This window comes from Neltuma alba, unplaced genomic scaffold (assembly GCF_004799145.2).
Source record: "Neltuma alba isolate B1F8T4 unplaced genomic scaffold, ASM479914v2 tig00011031_pilon, whole genome shotgun sequence".
NCBI classification, from domain to species: Eukaryota; Viridiplantae; Streptophyta; class Magnoliopsida; order Fabales; family Fabaceae; genus Neltuma; species Neltuma alba.
The window spans coordinates 1-19792 of NW_021635782.1; the positions used below are offsets into that span (position 1 = coordinate 1).

The 19792-nt window shown below is 34.3% G+C and overlaps 1 protein-coding gene across 1 annotated transcript; it reads right to left on the reverse strand.

The window, feature by feature from the left end:
• Positions 1-7720: 7720 nt before the first annotated feature.
• LOC114760861 (spore wall protein 2-like) lies at positions 7721-9388 on the reverse strand. Its single transcript, XM_028950160.1, has 4 exons — positions 9271-9388; positions 8777-9180; positions 8269-8668; positions 7721-8193 (listed from the first exon to the last, which is right to left on the reverse strand). The coding sequence occupies exons 1-4, from the start codon at positions 9386-9388 to the stop codon at positions 7721-7723; spliced, it is 1395 nt and encodes a 464-aa protein (XP_028805993.1).
• Positions 9389-19792: the final 10404 nt, after the last annotated feature.

Below are 19792 nucleotides of genomic sequence, written 5' to 3' on the forward strand. Positions count from 1 at the left end.
CTATAACGTAATTAAAGTGTAGGAAGCAAAAACAAAACATAGCAACATAATAGCAATTCAGCAAAAAATTTAATGACATCCTAACTTATTAAAATAGATATTTTAATCCCTTTTGACCTCATGTATTATAAGTGTAGGAGCTCTCATCGTCAAAAACCTATAAGTTCATAAATAAGAAAATTTAAATTCATCAAGATAAGAGAATTAAAGAAAAGCATTAATTCAAATGAAAAAAAAAAAAGCAAATTAATCATAACAAAACTAATTATCATCATCTCTAGTTATTAAAGAAAGCGAGAATTGAAGCAACATTTTTTGAAATATGTTACAACCAATCACATGTTTATACACAGAAAGTAAGATATCTCCTGAGAAATATAACAAGTACACCGCAGAGCCAGCATTGTATGTTTACCCAAATGCCCATATTTCATGGTTTAATCATCAATGTTAAGTATATCTCCTCTATACATCATCAAATAATGGTTTCTTGTTTTGGCTTCTATAAATGTTTCTATACATGGTTAGGTGATAAGTAGAAAGCATGGTATAAATAAAAATTTATAAACAACGTTATGCACACCACTTAATTTATGGACTTCATTATATGAATTTTTAGAATCCCATAGCTCCTAAAATTTAACATGAGGATTAAACATTGAGGAGGACATTAATTAACTATCATACTCCAATAAAATTTCTCTCCTAGACATTTTCACAAACACCTTATGTGCATTAATATTTAAATATGTTTAATATACTTTTAATCTTAGTATGCTTTCCCAATCAATGCCATTACTCTCCAAAGCTATTATTCACCAACAATCAATTTAAATAGAAAATTTTCAACACCCAAAAACCCAAACAATCACTTTTAACACCCATATAATAGTCACATACAACCAAAACATTTACCACCAAACCATATAACTTACCTTGCATCTTGCAAAGCCAAAGCTATTGGGGGGGGGGGAGCAAAGAGAGTGTCATCAGGAATCAAGAGAAGAGAGGAGTTGTTCACCATCGAGGAGCACTACAAAAAAACAGCTTATTACTAATGGAATTAGCGACGAAAATTATTCTGTCGCTAATTTATAACGGATTACCGACCGGAATTTTGTCGTTAAATTTAGCGATAGATTACAGACAAAATTTCTGTCCATTACTAAATTCTGTCAAAAAATCCGTTAGTAAATATTTAGCGATAGAATTTTTCCGTCAGAAATTTTCATCATTAATTCCATCACTAATTTTAATTATAACATTTCTAGCGAAGAAAATTGTTTGTCACATAAGTTTTCGTCACTAATCCATCACTAATTCTATTCTGTCGTAATTCTGTCACTAATTTTAAATTCCATTATTTTAGATTATAACCTTACTACAATTTTGTATAATAAGTCAACAATTCATTGCAGTTCAACTACTAAAGCTGCATGCACGCACAGATGAGGTCCTAAGTTCGAGCCATGGAGAAGTCATTTTGAGGAGGAATTATGAAATTTTCCGTCAATAATTTGTGACGGAAAATTTCTTCACTAATACGTGTTAATTCCGTCGCTAATTCTATCGCTATAAAAAATTCCGTCACTAATCGCATGTTTTTTTTTATAGTGAAGAGAGGTTGGCTACAAAGTTCATTGTGTTGTCGAGCTGTTCCATCACTGAGAAGGAGAAGAGAGAAGGAGCTACTATCAGCTAAGAAGGAGAAGAGAGAAGGATGGCAGCTGGCGCAAGAGAAGAGAGGAAGAGAGAAAAGATAAGCTTGCAATGAAGGAGAAGAGGAGAAGAAGAGAAAACTACTATGGGCTCACTCTAATCTTATGAAAAAATGGTGCTGCGGTCTGGAGGTTAAAATTTAAAATAAAAAGCTTTTGTCTGTTACATAAGTAATAGATGAATATATATATCTACATACTCGTCTGTTACATTCTAGCAAATGAGTATGTATGTACATACTTGTCTGTTACCTTATAAAAGATGACTATAGGGGTCATTTTTCCTCTATTTTGAAAAATAGACCAAAATGAGAAGCGAAAATGACTTCTTTTGTAGTAGTGAAGATCGATCTTTTATGTCATTATTCACAACTTTTGTATGAGTATTGGTTACATTTCAGTAGGTATTAATAACTTTATTTTACCAAGTAACAAGGCCACTATTTTAGGTCATTCACAACTTTTTTTTTTTTTATAAGTATTGACTACATTTCAATAGTTATTAACAACTTTGAAATAAAAATTAACAAGTCACAATTTTAACCTAAATAATAATTATTATGCCTTTTTTATTATAATTATTATGTCATTTTTCCTAATAATAATTATTATGATTACGTCTTTCTTATTCTTATTAAGAAACACAAAGTCAGGTTTCAAGGTGGGCCCTGTTAAGAATCATAATTGCTTGTTCTAAATTTCCCTAACTTGCTCTTGTCTCATCCCTTTGCGAGGCAATGACTGCAAGTGTCTGATTCGACGGCAAGATCTTTATGCACCATTCCAGTGTTTTTAATCTAGGTGCGATGCATGTTAAGAACTTTAGCATACGCTGGTTAAAAAATTACTTGAGGATGGAAATTTTAGTACAAAAATAAATCACATTATAATAAGATTGTATCATCCAGAGTTGGCATGAAGATGGCACAAAATTTTTTAGAGCTAGTACATATACAAATTTAAAAAATAATAAAAAGAAATAATAATTACTATTAGGGAAAATGACATAATTATTATTTAGGTTAAAATTGCAACTTGTTAATTTCTATTTCAAAATTGTTAGTAGCTACTGAAATGTAGTCAATACTTATTAAAAAAATTGTAAATAACCTGAAAGAGTGGCCTTGCTACATGGTAAACTTAAGTTGTTAATCTATTAAGATGCAGTCAATACTTCGCAAAAAAAATTGTCAATGACCAATAGTCAAAGCTAAGTAACTAACTCCTATAAATATATTGCATTAGTTTGATAGTAAAATTTTAGTGGCTCAATGATCATCCTTAATTTTAACACAAACAACTAAGTAAACTAAGTTTCTCATTGTTATTGTTTTTGTTTAATGCAATGGTGTTTACTTAATTTGAATTCTTGTTTCCCGATGCTGGTGGATGGCCAACTCTAGTGTATGATTTGGGGTTGGAGTTGCCTTTGAAAGAGAAAGAAGGGAATTGCATTTAGACATCTCGTTAAGCAACTTATAAGGATTATAAATTTTTGCATTTTATGAGATAGAAACACACTAAAGGGCCCTAAGTAATCACGATAAAGCTTCTATGCATCATAGAATGAAGTAGAGCTGTCAATAAGGGCCAACCCGACCCTAAAGGGCTAGCCCTTGAAGGGCCAGGGCCTAAAAGGGCCGGCCCTTTAAAGCCCACATACCTTAAAATTATCTAATTATTAAAGCCCGACCCTTAGGCATGCGGGCTCAGGGCTTAAAAGGGCTGGTCCTTTTATGTTATTTTTTAAAATTTAAATTCTTTTTAATTATTTTAAAATAAAAAATAAAACAACAAAACCTTCTAAGATTTTTTATTTAAATTATAAATATAAGTAAAATAAATTAGTGGTGTATAGAAAAAAAATTAAATGCCAATAAACTATTGTCCAAAATAAAAAAAAAAATCAAAATCTAACAACACGAAAAAAAGAAAGATAAAACCTAGCAGTTAAAGATTAACAATATCAACATAATTATTATCTTTATCTTCATCTTCATCAGTATCATCAAGATCAGCAATATTTGATTGTTCCTTACTACAAGTGAGCTCTTCTTCAGTGATAAAAATATTAAGGTTTTTGTCTTCATTTACCTTATCTGAAATAAAACTAGCAGTAGTTATAAGTACAAATAAGAACTGAACATTTGTTCGATAAGAAAAGTTTTACACTTTGGTTAAGATATGTAAACCGATGGTAAATGAAGATCTACTAGCTATTATAGTGATTAAAATGTTAAGAATATCAGTTACCATTCTTGAAAGAATTGAAAATTGATTTTAATTGTTCTTCCACAAGTCCAAGACATTTAATTCTTTTCAATTATCTACTTGAGTATTGACTTCTAGGTATTTTTCTTATTTAAAGTTATTCATAAAAGACTAATCTATAACTTTATAAATATATTGATAATAATTAAAAAAAATAGACGGGCTTAAAAGGGCTAGCCCTTGGCCCTAAAGGGTTGGCCCTTTTATTTTTGAGCCCTATAGGGCTAGCCTTTTTAAGCCCAATTTCCTTTTCAACCACTTAAAATACAAGCCCGGCCCTCTATTTAAAAGGGCTTAAAAGGGCTGGCCCGATGGGTTTGGCCCGTTTTGACGGCTCTAGAATGAAGTTAGAATATGGGTATAGGTGGATTTAAAGAAAGTTATATCTAATTATTAACCTTGATTCTAAAGTTTAAATTAAGCTCAATAACCAGCAGAAATTGAATCGCAAAGCGTAGAGGGGATTATAATTCTTAGGGTGTCTCTTAATTGCTTGCCTTCCCTTTGAGTTAATTTGAATTTCATTGCTTTTAATTGCACTTGAATATACTTCTTTTGACAATTCACTCGTAAATTGATTAGTTTAACTAAGATGAAATGGGATTTAGTTTGTGCCTAATCTCTTTAACTATAGTTCTTTGTGGAACGATCTTGATTCCCTTATACTTTTTTTGACATTAAAATAAGGGAAAATTATATTAACTCTATAGTCTGCAATTGTTTATGCCTTGCTTTCAAATAAGGTAATATAGTCTTTTACTCTCTTCTATTCTTAATATATAATAACTACTTAATTAATTTACATAGATTAAAAGGGTCAAATAAATTAGTTACTTATAACAAATATGATTTGATCTTCCTAAAATACTCTTATATGATATTAAATTATATATCAATTTTATAAGTTAGATGAATTATTTAAAAAGTATTGATAACTATGAGAGATAAAGTAGACTGATATTGTATACCTAAAATCAAATCCAACCGGCAAACTTACTCTTATATTAAAAACATGAGGTAGTAATCTATCCCTATATACTCCTCCGGTCTTTAATGTAAGATCTAATTGGGGAGTTGATATTAGTCCTATAAATAAGACTTATTTTACATGTTTATAATTTTTTTCTCGAATCAACCTAATTGACATTCCTCCAACAATAATCAAGTAAGAGAGGGAGAGATAGAATTAAGAAAGATACTTAGAATTTTAGAAAAGATATATCATATTAACTAATTTAACTAACATCTTTAATCTACTCAAATTATTAAATTAAGAATTGAAGGAGCATAATTTGGGTTAAAGTGCAAATTCACTTTGAAAGTTTTTACTTGGGATCACTAGGTATCCAGAAATTTTTTTGGGAGCAAATTTGGCTTAGAAGTTTAAAATCATAGCAATATTACTTCCTGTGGTTAAAAATATTAATGGTCAATATTATTTTTTTATGGCAGGAGATAATATTACTATGATTTTAAACTTTTAAGGCAAATTTGACCCTAAAAAAAATTCTAGATACTTAGAGCTTCTAAGTAAAAACGTTCGAGACAAATTTACACATTAACTCTAATGTTTAAAAATTATAAGGAAAATCTCTAATAGAAATTGTTAGGATCTTACCTGGTCAAATGGTACAAATTGGATTTGAATATTGATCAGTCACTGTCTATGCTCCGCCTTATTACCTCATATTTATCATCTTATATCGTTTCTAAGTAACAAAATAAGTTATTTTATTAAATGTAGAAAAACCATGTACTCAAAATATCAATTAGAAGCTACCTTAAAATAGTTATGCAGGATCAGTTACCGTCATTGTATAGCATCCTGTTGTAAATAAATAATATTATGATCTAATACGGAATGATGATTACAGAACATTTGTTTAGGGTGCCATTAAGGAGTTATGGAATAAAATTTATATTTTATATAAATATTAAAAATAAATGTGAAGCAGTTAAAATTCATGAAGGCTATAGATGTCCATACGTTGATTCATGTAATATTGAATATGGACTGCATCGTTAAAATTATGATATAAAGGATTACCTATTTGTTCTAATTTATCATAATTATGATTACACTGAATTATTTTATTGTGCCAACCAGAAAAGACCGGAAATCCTGAATGGATCAGTAGAATGCATTACAATTAGGAATCATGATGCATGAAGACTTTTGATTCATGCATTAAGATATGATCAATTGATCTAGTACAGTGAGAAAGAGCCGCAGAACATGGACTCGGCTCGAAATCTACTTTCTCCCCCCCCCCCCTAACTCAAAATATGCTGAGTCACTTTGAATTTAAGATTAATCTTTATTAGACTGAGATCATTAAGGTTAAAGTCCTCCCAATATGTGCGCTTTCCCTGAATTCGAACTTGTGTCCTCCTAGTCACGGAAATGAGACTGCTTACCATATCAACCAATAACTTGTTAGTTGAAACGTACTTTCTATTAACCAGTAATGTATAAATTTGCATTGAAAGCCATACATAAATTTACTTTTAGGATCATATGATTTCGTTAGTTTTGTTTAATTATTAATTTGAGTGATTGGTTAATATGATTTGAATTATTTCAAGTTAAAGTCAAATATTGAATAGTAAAATTAATATAACTATATTACTTTATGATTTTTACGATAACTCTTTTAATTAGTAACATATCCCAGGCAACATTTGTCAACGTTTCTAACTATATACTATGTTTGATTCTTAATATAAGTCATAGTCAACTAATTTAAAAAAATTAAGAAAGCTAAATAAATTACTTTAAATATTTATATATATATATTTTTTCAAACTAATTCACTTGACTTGTAAATTGATATGTAATTTAATGATAAACATACATATTTCAAAGAGATCATGTAATATATGCTATAATTAAGTTATTATTTAACTTTGTTAATCTCTTTAAATTAGTCAGTTGGGTCTTATATTAAGAATCAGATGTGGTATATTATGAAATTATGCAGTCAAAATGTTTATTAATCTAATAAGACCACATGATAAGCACGTAAAGGAGCTGAAAATTTTATTTTAATTATAAAATATTTCTCATTTCATTAACGTATAGAAATCACAATGATATTATTATATATATGTCATCCATGTTTAACCGACTTGATTGAATCAAACTTTTTGTCATCGTATGTATGTTTACTACTTAAGATAGCCTCCAAAGTAAACGTTCTTGAATTATTTTTATGATGTGCGTACTATTCATTAGCCGATTAGTACAAGTCACTACTTAACTAGTCGGAAAAATACTGCTTATACATAAATACAATATTTATTTATTAGGTATATATATCCAGCTGGGCTAAGCGATGTTTATTCCCTCACATACGGTCCATTTCTTGACCAAGAGAAGTATATACACTTAATGATAGAAGAAAAATCAAATGAAACATTAATGTTAAATTTACTTGCTAAAATTTTCAATACCTAACTGTTTAGTCATGCACGGCCAAGCACAGGTATAAAAGGGTTTGTTGTAGTACTCTCCCAAAACAAAGCATTTTGCATAATATGATCAAAGGATCTAAAATGGCGAGGTCTTTGCCACTATGTTGTTACGTCATCTTATTATGCCTTATAGTGAGTGGGGTGGTTGCTCATGAACACCACCCGCGACCACGGCCACGATGGCTTCCGCGTTGGCGACGACCTCATAATCCCTTTCATCCTACACGGCCTGATAATCCCTTTAATCCTACACGACCTCATAACCCCCCACCACCACCCCCACGAACTCCCTCTCGTCCTACACGACCTAATAACCGGCCTCCACCACCACCCCCACGAACTCCCTCTCGTCCAAAACGACCTAATAACCCGCCTCCACCACCCCCACAAACTCCTTCCCGACCTATGCAACCCAGTAACCGCCCACCGCCACCACCACTTTCACAATTAACACCACCAAATATTTTATCACCCAGGTCGCCACCTTCACATTCTCCATCTCCATCGCTTTCTTCACCACAATCTTCCTCTCCTACATTACCACCGTCTCCTTCACCAACAAAATCGTTTGGCAACACAACTCCATCGCCTATATCATCAATTTCTCCTTCACCTACTCCTTCAAAATCAACTAGCCCTTCACCTCGTCCCTCTTTATCACAAACCCCATCTCCTTCTCCTTCACCGGCCTCTAAACTAATTGTTCCCTCTTCGCCTTCACCTTCTAATGCTAATAATAACTACCCACCTTTGAATTCATCACAAAGTCCATCTACTTCAGCATCATCATCTTTATCTCCTTCACCATCGCCTTCAACAAAAACTCCATCATCACTTTCTCCTTCACCCTCAAAGCCAATTATAGCTCCTCGTCCTTCCATATCATCATCTTTTCCTCCTACCCATTCACCATTAGGTGCCATGAACTCCTCGCCTCCTCGTTCTTTAGAAACACCATCTCCTTCTCCTTCAGCTACTCTTTCAAATTCAATTAACTCCTCACCTCGTCCTTCTTTATCACACACTCCATCTCCATCTCCTTCACCCTCTAAACCCATTGTTCCCTCTTCTCCTTCACCTTCAAATGCCAAAAATAACTCCTTACATCCGAGCCCATCACAAAGTCCATCTCCTTCAGCATCGTCATCTTTATCTCCTTCACCATCACCTTCAACAAAAACTCCATCATCTCTTTCTCCTTCACCCTTAAAGCCAATTGTAGCTCCTCATCCTTCCATATCATCATCTCCTTCTCCTTCACCAGCTCTTTCAAATTCAATTAACTCCTCACCTTATCCCTCTTTAACACAAACTCCATCTCCTTCTCCTTCACCCTCTAAACCAATAGTTCCCTCTTCTCCTTCACCTTCAAATGCAAAAAATAACTCCGTACATCCGAGTCCATCACAAAGTTCATCTCCTTCAGCAACGTCATCTTTATCTCCTTCACCATCGCCTTCAACAAAAACCCCATCGTCTCTTTCTCCGTCACCCTCAAAGCCAATTGTAGCTCCTCGTCCTTCCATATCATCATCTTTTCCTCCTACCCCTTCACCATTAGGTGCCATGAACTCCTCCCCTCCTCCTTCTTCACAAACACCATCTCCTTCTCCTTCAGCTGCTCTTTCAAATTCAATTAACTCCTCACCTCGTCCTTCTTTATCACACACTCCATCTCCTTCTCCTTCACCCTCTAAACTAATTGTTCCCTCTTCTCCTTCACCCTCAAATGCCAAAAATGACTCCTTACATCTGAGTCCATCTCAAAGTCCATCGCCTTCAGCATCGTCATCCTTATCTCCTTCACCATCCCCTTCAACAAAAACTCCATCGTCTCTTTCTCCTTCAACCTCAAAGCCAATTGTAGCTCCTCGTCCTTCCATATCATCATCTTTTCCTCCTAACCCTTCACCATCAGTTGCCATGAACTCCTCGCCTCCTCGTTCTTCACAAACACCATCTCCTTCTCCTTCAGCTACTCTTTCAAATTCAATTAACTCCTCATCTCATCCTTCTTTATCACACACTCCATCTCCCTCTCCTTCACCGTCTAAACCAATTGATCCCTCTTCTCCTTCACCTTCAAATGCCAAAAATAACTCCTTACATCCGAGTCCATCACAAAGTCCATCTCCTTCAGCATCGTCATCTTTATCTCCTTCACCATCACCTTCAACAAAAACTCCACCATCTCTTTCTCCTTCACCCTCAAAGCCAATTGTAGCTCCTCGTCCTTCCATATCATCATCTCCTTCTCCTTCACCAGTTCTTTCAAATTCATCTAACTCCTCACCTCATCCCTCTTTAACACAAACTCCATCTCCTTCTCCTTCACCCTCTAAACCAATTGTTCCCTCTTCTCCTTCACCTTCAAATGTCAAAAATAACTCCGTACATTCGAGTCCATCACAAAGTCCATCTCCTTCAGCATCGTCATCCTTATCTCCTTCACCATCCCCTTCAACAAAAACTCCATCGTCTCTTTCTCCTTCACCCTCAAAGCCAACTGTAGCTCCTCGTCCTTCCATATCATCATCTTTTCCTCCTACCCCTTCACCATCAGCTGCCATGAACTCCTCCCCTCCTCGTTCTTCACAAACACCATCTCATTCTCCTTCAGCTACTCTTTCAAATTCAGTTAACTCCTCACCTCGTCCTTATCTATCACAAACTCCATCTCCTTCTCCCTCACCCTCGAAACCAATTGTTCCCTCGTCTCCTTCACCTTCAAATGCCAAAAATAACTCCCTACATCAGAGTCCATCACAAGGTCCATCTCCTTCACCATCGCCTTCAACAAAAACTCCATCATCTCTTTTCCTTCACCCTCAAAGCCAATTATAGCTCCTCGTCCTTCCATATCATTATCTTTTCCTCCTACCCCTTCACCATTAGGTGCCATGAACTCCTCCCCTCCTCCTTCTTCACAAACACCATCTCCTTCTCCTTCAGCTACTCTTTCAAATTCAACTAACTCCTCACCTCGTCCTTCTTTATCACACACTCCATCTCCTTCTCCTTCACCCTCGAAACCAATTGTTCCCTCTTCTCCTTCACCTTCAAATGCCAAAAATGACTCCTTACATCCGAGTCCATCACAAAGTCCATCGCCTTCAGCATCGTCATCCTTATCTCCTTCACCATCACCTTCAACAAAAACTCTATCGTCTCTTTCTCCTTTACCCTCAAAGCCCATTGTAGCTCCTCGTCCTTCCATATCATCATCTCCTTCTCCTTCACCTGCTCTTTCAAATTCAATTAACTCCTCACCTCATCCCTCTTTAACACAAACTCCATCTCCTGCTTCTTCACCCTCTAAACCAATTGTTTCCTCTTCTCCTTCACCTTCAAATGTCAAAAATAACTTCGTACATCCGAGTCCATCACAAAGTCCATCTCCTTCACCATCGCCTTCAATAAAAACTCCATCATCTATTTCTCCTTCACCCTCAAAGCTAATTATAGCTCCTCGTCCTTCCATATTATCATCTTTTCCTCCTACCCCTTCACCATTAGCTGCCATGAACTCCTCACCTCCTCGTTCTTCACAAACACCATCTCCTTCTCCTTCAGCTACTCTTTCAAATTCAATTAACTCCTCACCTCGTCCTTATTTGTCACAAACTCCATCTCCTTCTCCCTTACCCTTGAAACCAATTGTTCCCTCTTCTCCTTCACCTTCAAATGCCAAAAATAACTCCCTACATCAGAGTCCATCACAAGGTCCATCTCCTTCACCATCGCCTTCAACAAAAACTCCATCATCTCTTTCTCCTTCACCCTCAAAGCCAATTATAGCTCCTCGTCCTTCCATATCATCATCTTTTCCTCCTACCCCTTCACCATTAGGTGCCATGAGCTCCTCCCCTCCTCCTTCTTCACAAACACCATATCCTTCTCCTTCAGCTACTCTTTCAAATTCAATTAACTCCTCACCTCGTCCTTCTTTATCACAAACTCCATCTCCTTCTCCTTCACCCTCGAAACCAATTGTTCCCTCTTCTCCTTCACATTCAAATGCCAAAAATAACTCCTTACATCTGAGTCCATCACAAAGTCCATCACCTTCAGCATCGTCATCTTTATCTCCTTCACCATCGCCTTCAACAAAAACTCCATCATCTCTTTCTCCTTCCCCTTCACCATCTTTTGCCATAAATTCCTTGCATCCGTATTCTTCACAAACACCATCTCCTACTTTTTCACCTTCATCAAAACCAACTATCTTTGCACCTCTTCCTTCTCAATTATCACCTTTATCTCCTTCTCCATCCTCAATACTTTCTCCTAGCAATCATTCTCCACCAATTAAATCAAGCCCATCACCATCACCATCTCTTTCATTGCAAAGTCCATCATCTCCACCTATCCCTAAAAGTTCACCGCCTCCCCCATCAACATCCACACCTCCACCACCTAGCCCAAGAATTCCATCACCACCTCCACCATCAACACCTAAACCCCCTCCACTAAATGCTCCCCCTCTACCATCCCGACATTTAAGATGCATCAAATTTTTTATCTTTAGAATTTGCTTCTGATCAAATCCAACATCACCCAGTTCTATATATATATGCTCTAAACCTTCGTTTCACTATATATCACTTTCTTTCATTGTGCACCAGTCCTCCTTTGTTTGTGATCCACCAAACACACTCAAATATCCCATGAAGCATTACATCTTGATGGTCATTCCCATCTTATCATTTCTGATCATACCATAATATATTACCATACAATAATGCGCTACCTTATAATATTATGTTCTTGTGTAATAATGTACTATGAATAAGTGAAGTTTTATATTATGCTATGTTTGTTCGTTGTAATCTGAATTTGAATAATATATCCATTTACAGCATGATATTTTGCTTTTAAGATTGTTTTTGCTTGTTTTAATTTTCATATGGGAAAATCACAGAAAAATGATTTTTTTGGATTTAGAAGTCCCAAAAGTCACTTGAATAGGAGAAATTTCGTTTTAGTTACGAACGACCAAATGAGAATTTTATAATTTGATAGAATGACCATATTACCCTCATAAACTTTAGGGGGAAAAAAATCTAAAGACCCCTATCACACCAGCAAGCCGATAAAGCTATGTTGTGCTTAGTAAAAGTAATAGTAAAAGCATTACGCTTTCATATTGACAATTTTTCATAGTTAACATTACCCAAAAAACCTTATGTTCGTAAACTATCTTTCATAATTGGGGGATGCAACACCTAACTTTCTATATACTAAGAGGATCATTTTAACGTCTGTGAATCACCAATGGTAGGTTTCCGACCTAGAAAAAGATAGGAAATTTTTTTTATATCAGATACTAACTGAATACTGACGAGTGATTCACACACTTGAACCTTGTCTCTATTACTGATAATGTAGGCACACAGACATAAAATAATGCTACATATTTAGGTAGATATATTGGTCATCTCAGTCAATGGCCCTTACCTATATGCCAATAGTGCATACCTCCTTATGGAGAATACAAAATAATATTTACATAAAGCAAGTAAAGTTACTTGCCCATATAAAATAGATAATAAAATAAATACCAACTTATCAAGATATTTTGCTACATATTTATAGAATATAACAGCCATCTTTGCTCTTCAACCAGCCCACCTTCTTATACAACTTCCTTTCCCTTAACACCGTGCGCCTTTGCTGTATATCATGGAAGGGGGTGAGATTCTGGAGAATCCCCATAGTAGTAATTTCCATCAAACATATATGCAGATTACATAAAGCATGCAAAACAAACCATATGGAACATAACCTTGCAAGTTATGCATAAAAAGCATTTAAGTGCAATGACACATAGTCATATTGATTAGCTGAATGTGCAATCAACGGCACATAAGGTCGGACATACAATGGCTTGTAGGGCCGCATAAATAATGGCTCATAAGGCCCCATATCTTTTAGCTGCACGTGATCACGGCTATTAACTCATACAAGGAATTAAGGATTACATGTTCTCATACTTTTGAATAGCAATATGGCACAAACAGACATGTAGCAATCATACATAAATATAAGGTAGAAAAAAACTACTACCTGGTCCGCTTCCCTCCAAATCAAACCTTACCGTTCTCCTTTCTTTTTGCTTCTTGGTGGGCTTGAACAGATACCAAAACCTATCATATTCGTAAGGGTAGATCAATATTTGATCCAACTGTAATTCATAAATTAAATAACTCTCTTTAAATCCCAAATCTTCTTTAATCTCTACTCTTACATAATAGTTGGTCATCCTGGATAATTTTTCTTATTTAAACTATTCTCTTTGAAGGGTTTCCCTCCTTATCTCAACCCCTATAGTTACTTTGCTCAGTAACTGGTCATTTTGATCAAAAATATTATTTTAGTTACTATATTTAAGGACTATATCGTGTCGATGCCGGCTCCACTTCATTTGAAGTTTCTAAACTCAATTTAATAACCTAAAATACTTGTTCAACATCCAAAGATACTAAACAGTAACTATATATTTGAGTTTTTATAACAACACATGCCTATACACATGTACATCTCCAATAATTCACATAACCTTGCACTTGATCTGGAAGTATTTTCCAGATTTAAAAGCATACTCCTACATGCATATATTCTCCCATAGCCTCATAATCCTCTTATACAGACTTTAATCTATGCCAGCATATACTCTAATCATTGAAATTTCTATTCATCGGTTAGTAACCTCAAGCAATCTCAACCATAAATTTTAAATCAACTACTCTATCTTTCATACTCTGGGAATTATTCCTAACTTCAAGACTATCCTTTAAAACTTAATATAATCAATCTTCAACTACAATTTATATAACAAAATCACTATTTATTCTATGTGCAGACATCAAACAAACCCCATGCTCAAGCCTTCAATTCATAACCCATAGTACCAAATTCCAACTTAACAATCCATTATTTTATTATTCACCGACTATATTCCCTTATTTCCCCATTTCCTAGATTCATGAAAATCATCTTTAGTAGAATTAATTCCTTTTTAATTTCAACACAACCATTCAGGCCTATCACCAAATGTTCACTAACATAATTACTGCTTCAACTTCATATTAAAACTCCCCCTCTAAAAAGAATATATTTCCTATTTAACGTTCTGATTGTAAAAATATACAACAAGCCTCTCGATCAACACCCAAATACTCACACTTACTTCCACAATCACCATTTCTTAATTAATCCTTTCCTATTACCCATAGTTTATTCACACACTTGCTTCAAACTCGTTTAGAATCCTTTAATTATCTATTTGCTTTTGTTATACGTTACACTGCCCCATTTAAAATCTGGAATTTTCCATATTCAAAATACATTTCTAGAACCAGCCTCAATAATCACAAAAGCAAAATAAACACCATCCAAGCTTATATACATTTATGTACATATATCCTCCTCTCAATAACCAGTGAACCCGAAACCATTTAACTATGCAATTTCTGTTCCTACAAACATGACCGAGACGCACATATACAAATATATATATAACACATTTATCTAAAACGTGTTTTGCTCTTTCTAGTCCTATAAATCGAACCACTCATCTCTTACTCGTATAGTATTATTCTACCGATTAAACTATGTTCTCAAGCTTGTTTTTTTTGCTTTCGACTAACACTCAGCATAACGAAACCGAAATCTTTCTCATTACAAGAACAAATCTGATTCTATCTTCATGAGCTATATAATCTCTGTTTCAGTCAAATGAAAACAGAGTAAAAAATCCCACATGCAAACCATTCAACACACTCCATCAACACAAACCATTTTCATCTTAAACCAACGACCCACTCCCTTGCTCGGACAGCAATAAACAAAGGAAAAGAACACATGCAACCAGTCACACAAGCAACCCACTCCCCGCTTATACTTCTCATTTCTTGCCTTCATCTACTGAAGCCGACACACACCCAAAGCTTAGAAACACAGCACACACAAGCACCTTCAGGATCCCACGGCGCATGCATATATATATATATATATATATATATATATAAGAAACGTCCTTCTCTTCCCTTTAACCTCTGTTTCGGTCCACATAAACAGAGACGAAGAGGGAAACCTTCAGACCGAAAGAGACGCATGAAATTTTCAGACTGACATGCAGTCTTCAACCCAACATGCAAGATCAAAAACCAGTATCAAATACCTCAATCTAGCTATAGGACATGAACTCATTGGTCCTCCTCTTCGTTTCTTCACTTTCTCTCACTAAAACGTATCTCGCTCTCTTCCATCACAGCCCAGAACACGCAGATAACGGAAAGGAAAATGGCGGAAGATTGATCAGGAGGCTCAGCTTGCAAGGTTAATCGGCTTGCATGTAACTCAAACACCTCCGATCACTCCTCCAGCTCCGCCATGCTCTGCTTCTCTAGTGCTCTCTCTCTCTCTCGCCCCCTTCTCTCTCTGTTTCAAAACTCGGGCAGTAATGAAATGGGGAAGAAAATGAATTTTGATGGTTATAAGGATGGAGCAACACGTGAGTGTGCGTGTGGCTGATTGTCTTGACCATTTTGCCCTTCACAATAAACCTGTCTTCACTTTGATCCTTTCTATATTTTTCTGAACCTAGAGAATAAACACAGAAATTATTTCACGATGTTTATATGGATTTTCCTTATCCATTAGCTTTTATGACCCTTAAAATAATTTTCATAAAAATTTCGGGCCAAAAATTATCTCCCAACTATTTTTCCTGAATTTTCTAAGAAAATAGTCTTAATTCTAGAAATTAAATCCTTAATTCATTTTAAGGATTTTATGCCCTAATTAGCTTCTTTACTATCTCAAATGATTATCCTAAAATTTTCAGATTAAATATAAATCTCTAAGTATTTTTCCATAATTTTCAGAGAAAATAAACCATTTTTCTCTTAGAATTATCTATTAAAATTATTTAAGCCATTTTGGGGAAATAATTTTTCCAAAATATCTCTAAACCCTGAGAATCAGTATTCCATGCTTTTCCCCAATTTTATTTGGCCATCAAATAATTTTAATGAATTTTTTCTTTTCTGCTCATCTTGAGTCAAAAAATTCGGGATGTTACAGGGGAAAATCTAAATTATGCTTCCTAGTTAATTATATTAAGATTAAGGAACAAATGAGCTCATAATATAAAACACTTACATTCCTTGAGCTTAGAATATATAGAATTTCTCATTACTGTTTATATACTGTACTAAACGTAAACTTTTTGGATATATTTTAGAAAAATTTACAAGCGTCTGGCAGAAATTTTGATAGAATTTCTTGTCAAAGTAGGACCTTTCAAAAATTCTAGCAACTACACAGCATTGTATAGTCAAGAGAAGCTCTCCATGCCAGCTAATAACCTAAATATATTCACAAGAACGAATGTTATATATACATCTAGCCTACATGGAGCACATAATAATTACAAAACTAAATACATAAGTTTAAATTTACAATGTTGATTAGAAGTTGTCCATAACGAATCAACAAGCTTTTGACTTAACAATATATAATAAAGCCCCATATTGATTATTTGCCGGAGGTGTTGGGTTAGCTACAGTATTTAGTGCCAAAAATATTTTCTAGTGAACAATGTCTTGTTTAGAAATTAATGAAATACCAAAAGAAATAAATTTAGCACGTATATATGACTTTGTATACTAAAGACATGAAAATTATGTTCAACTTCTGAATTGAACAAGCATGAAAACAAGTGAAATTATATAAAAGATTATTAAATGAACAAAATTAAATAAATGATAAAACAACTTGTTTATAAAAATCGATTCATAAAAATTGGAAAACTCATTTTTCAAGAAGGATTTTAATTGCATATATAATGGATTGCAACAAGCATGGACACACAATTCATGAGCATACATAATCAATTAAGTGTGAACTATGAAAACAAACGTGAGCACATATAGTTCATAGTGATAGGCGTAACCCAGTCATAAAAACAAGTGTGAGAATGATGCCTATAAATACCAAATGTGAGTATTATGGCCACAAATAATCTAGTTATATGTTAAGGCTGTTAACGACTAGCGTTATGTTCTATACTTAATCCTTTGAAAAATGTTTTAAAGCATGCCTAGAATCAAATTACCATCATTCAATGAAACGATATCTCAAATTAAAAATTACAAATGATATCTCAAAAGTTTTTTTTAAAGTAATTCCACATCTATGCCACCTCCAGCACAAAATCTTAAAGGTTTATTGTAACACCTTATGTTTATACCAATTAACTTGCCTTGTAGAAGCATTTGGAATCACTTTTGAAGACTACAAGTTATGACAAATCAAGTTTAAAAATTTTCTTTTGTAGATTACTATTCATTGTAACCCAAAAATGTGGCAAACTTCGAAAATTCATAACTAATTGTAAAAATTCATAACTACTTTTTGTGTGGTTATCAGATTCAGGTGAACCAACTCTCATCTTAAAAAGAAAAATCCCATCTATTTGCTGACCAAATCTCATGGCTATACTCACTCGATTGCTTAATTTGACTTTGGTCAAAGTTTAGGTCCATAATGTTGACTTTTATCCCCTTGGAAGGATAAATTGTCTTACTTGACCAATTACTTGCATACTAATTCTCCTACCACATAATCATGCATATCGGACAACACTAGCATGCTTTCACATATTAACACATAAGCTAGCATATATCCATAACTTAAAACCTTAAAGCATACCCTTAATTACATTTATCCAACATAAGGTTTTCTTCATTCTTCTTCTTCTTCTTAAGGCAAACTTAACTCTCCACTATAGCCACTTCTTTTCCTTTGCTCTTGGAGGTTGAAGGCCCTAGGGTTTGTTAAGTATGGGGTAAGATTCTTGGGAAATCTTAGTAGCACATTGCATACATTACTATGGTTACACATCACAATGTAATTCAAGCTACATGCATACATACATACTTGAGTATTATGTACTTGCCATGAAAAAACATAACATCATAACATATCATATCATCTCAACCTTGCATAAACCAAGGTATACATGCATGGAGGTATCATGGCATAACATCATAACACATAGCAATGAACATACAATGTATAGTAACTCTAACAAGCAATGGAATGCAAAAGCTACCTTGTTGGCTTTCCTTCCTCTTGAACTCTTTTCTCTTGACTAGATCTTTGCCTCTTTGTTGTGTATAGCCTATTAGGCAACCAATGACATAACATTAAGCATTACTTCAACTCCATAACTTAACATAACCCCTTAAACCCCTTTTTTCTTGACTTTTAGGGTTTATTTTTTTAGCTTTGATTCTTGAACTTTTTTGGGGCTTTCCTACATAATTTTTCATATAGAATCCATTTATCATATTAGTTTTATGAAAATCCAATCCCTTCCATTGAACTTGACTTGACCGAACCATAGGGATAAATAGGTTCAAAATTTTTATTTAAATTTTTTATGCTTCCAACATCCCTTTCTTGGTATATACCTACACTAAATCATCATTTGAACTCATTGGAAGCATCAAATTGAATTGAAACATATTCCCTCCTACATTTCTCAATTTGGCCAGACCATATATATAATTATAGGGAAAAGGATTCTCAACAAAACTAACATGTAATCACTTAATCCTTGACCTTTAACCATGCTTAATCTTAACCATACTTCATCTAAACCATTCCCTATCATTTTGATAAAATTTGGGCAGCACTTCCGCTTAGGAAAATGACTTTCCATCATCATTAAAATAGCACAAAACCCACATATCATTATTATATTTGAAATAGGAGAGTTGTAGAAGCTTACCTTGCTTCCAAATGACTTTCTCTCACTAGAAATCTTCCCTCTCTCTCTCTAAATGAAAATTTGCAAGAGGTTTTCTACTTGAAAGGCTTCACACAAAATGAACATGTGGGAGGGGGTATTTATAGGCTTCCTTTTTCATTAATTCCACATTTCCCTTCTTGCATAAGACTTAATCTTAGCCCTCCAATTTTTACCTCTTTCCACATGTACAAATCTTAGGCTATGTGGCTTAATATGTTAACACTTGGATGTGAGTCATTAGGGCTTATGTCATCTTTCTTATCCATTAAGATTAATTAGGCTTTAACCAAGGTTAACTCTCTTAATTCCTTGATTAATTGGCTAATTACCCTTCTAGAAACTTTTGACTTTTCAAAGATAGATGGTTAAATCCTAGCCATCCAATGAACCATGTTTGCCACGTGTCACGATCCTACGGAAGATGACTTAACTATAATCATTTTACTTATCCCTAATTAAATTTTAATCTAACTTGATTTAGTATTTTTTTTCCTTTTTCTTTTTATTT

Excerpts from the sequence above, each read along its gene's own strand:
- LOC114760861 (XM_028950160.1), bottom strand. The coding sequence starts at position 9,388 with ATGGCAACTGATGGTGAAGGGTTAGGAGGAAAAGATGATGATATGGAA. Across the intron at positions 8,669-8,776 it reads GTGAAGGAGAAGGAGATGGA|GGTGAAGGAGAAAGAGATGA; the intron begins GTTTGTGTTAAA and ends ATTGGCTTTAAG. Across the intron at positions 8,194-8,268 it reads AGTTTTTGTTGAAGGCGATG|CATTAGAAGGTGAAGGCGAA; the intron begins GTGAAGGAGATA and ends AGTTATTATTAG.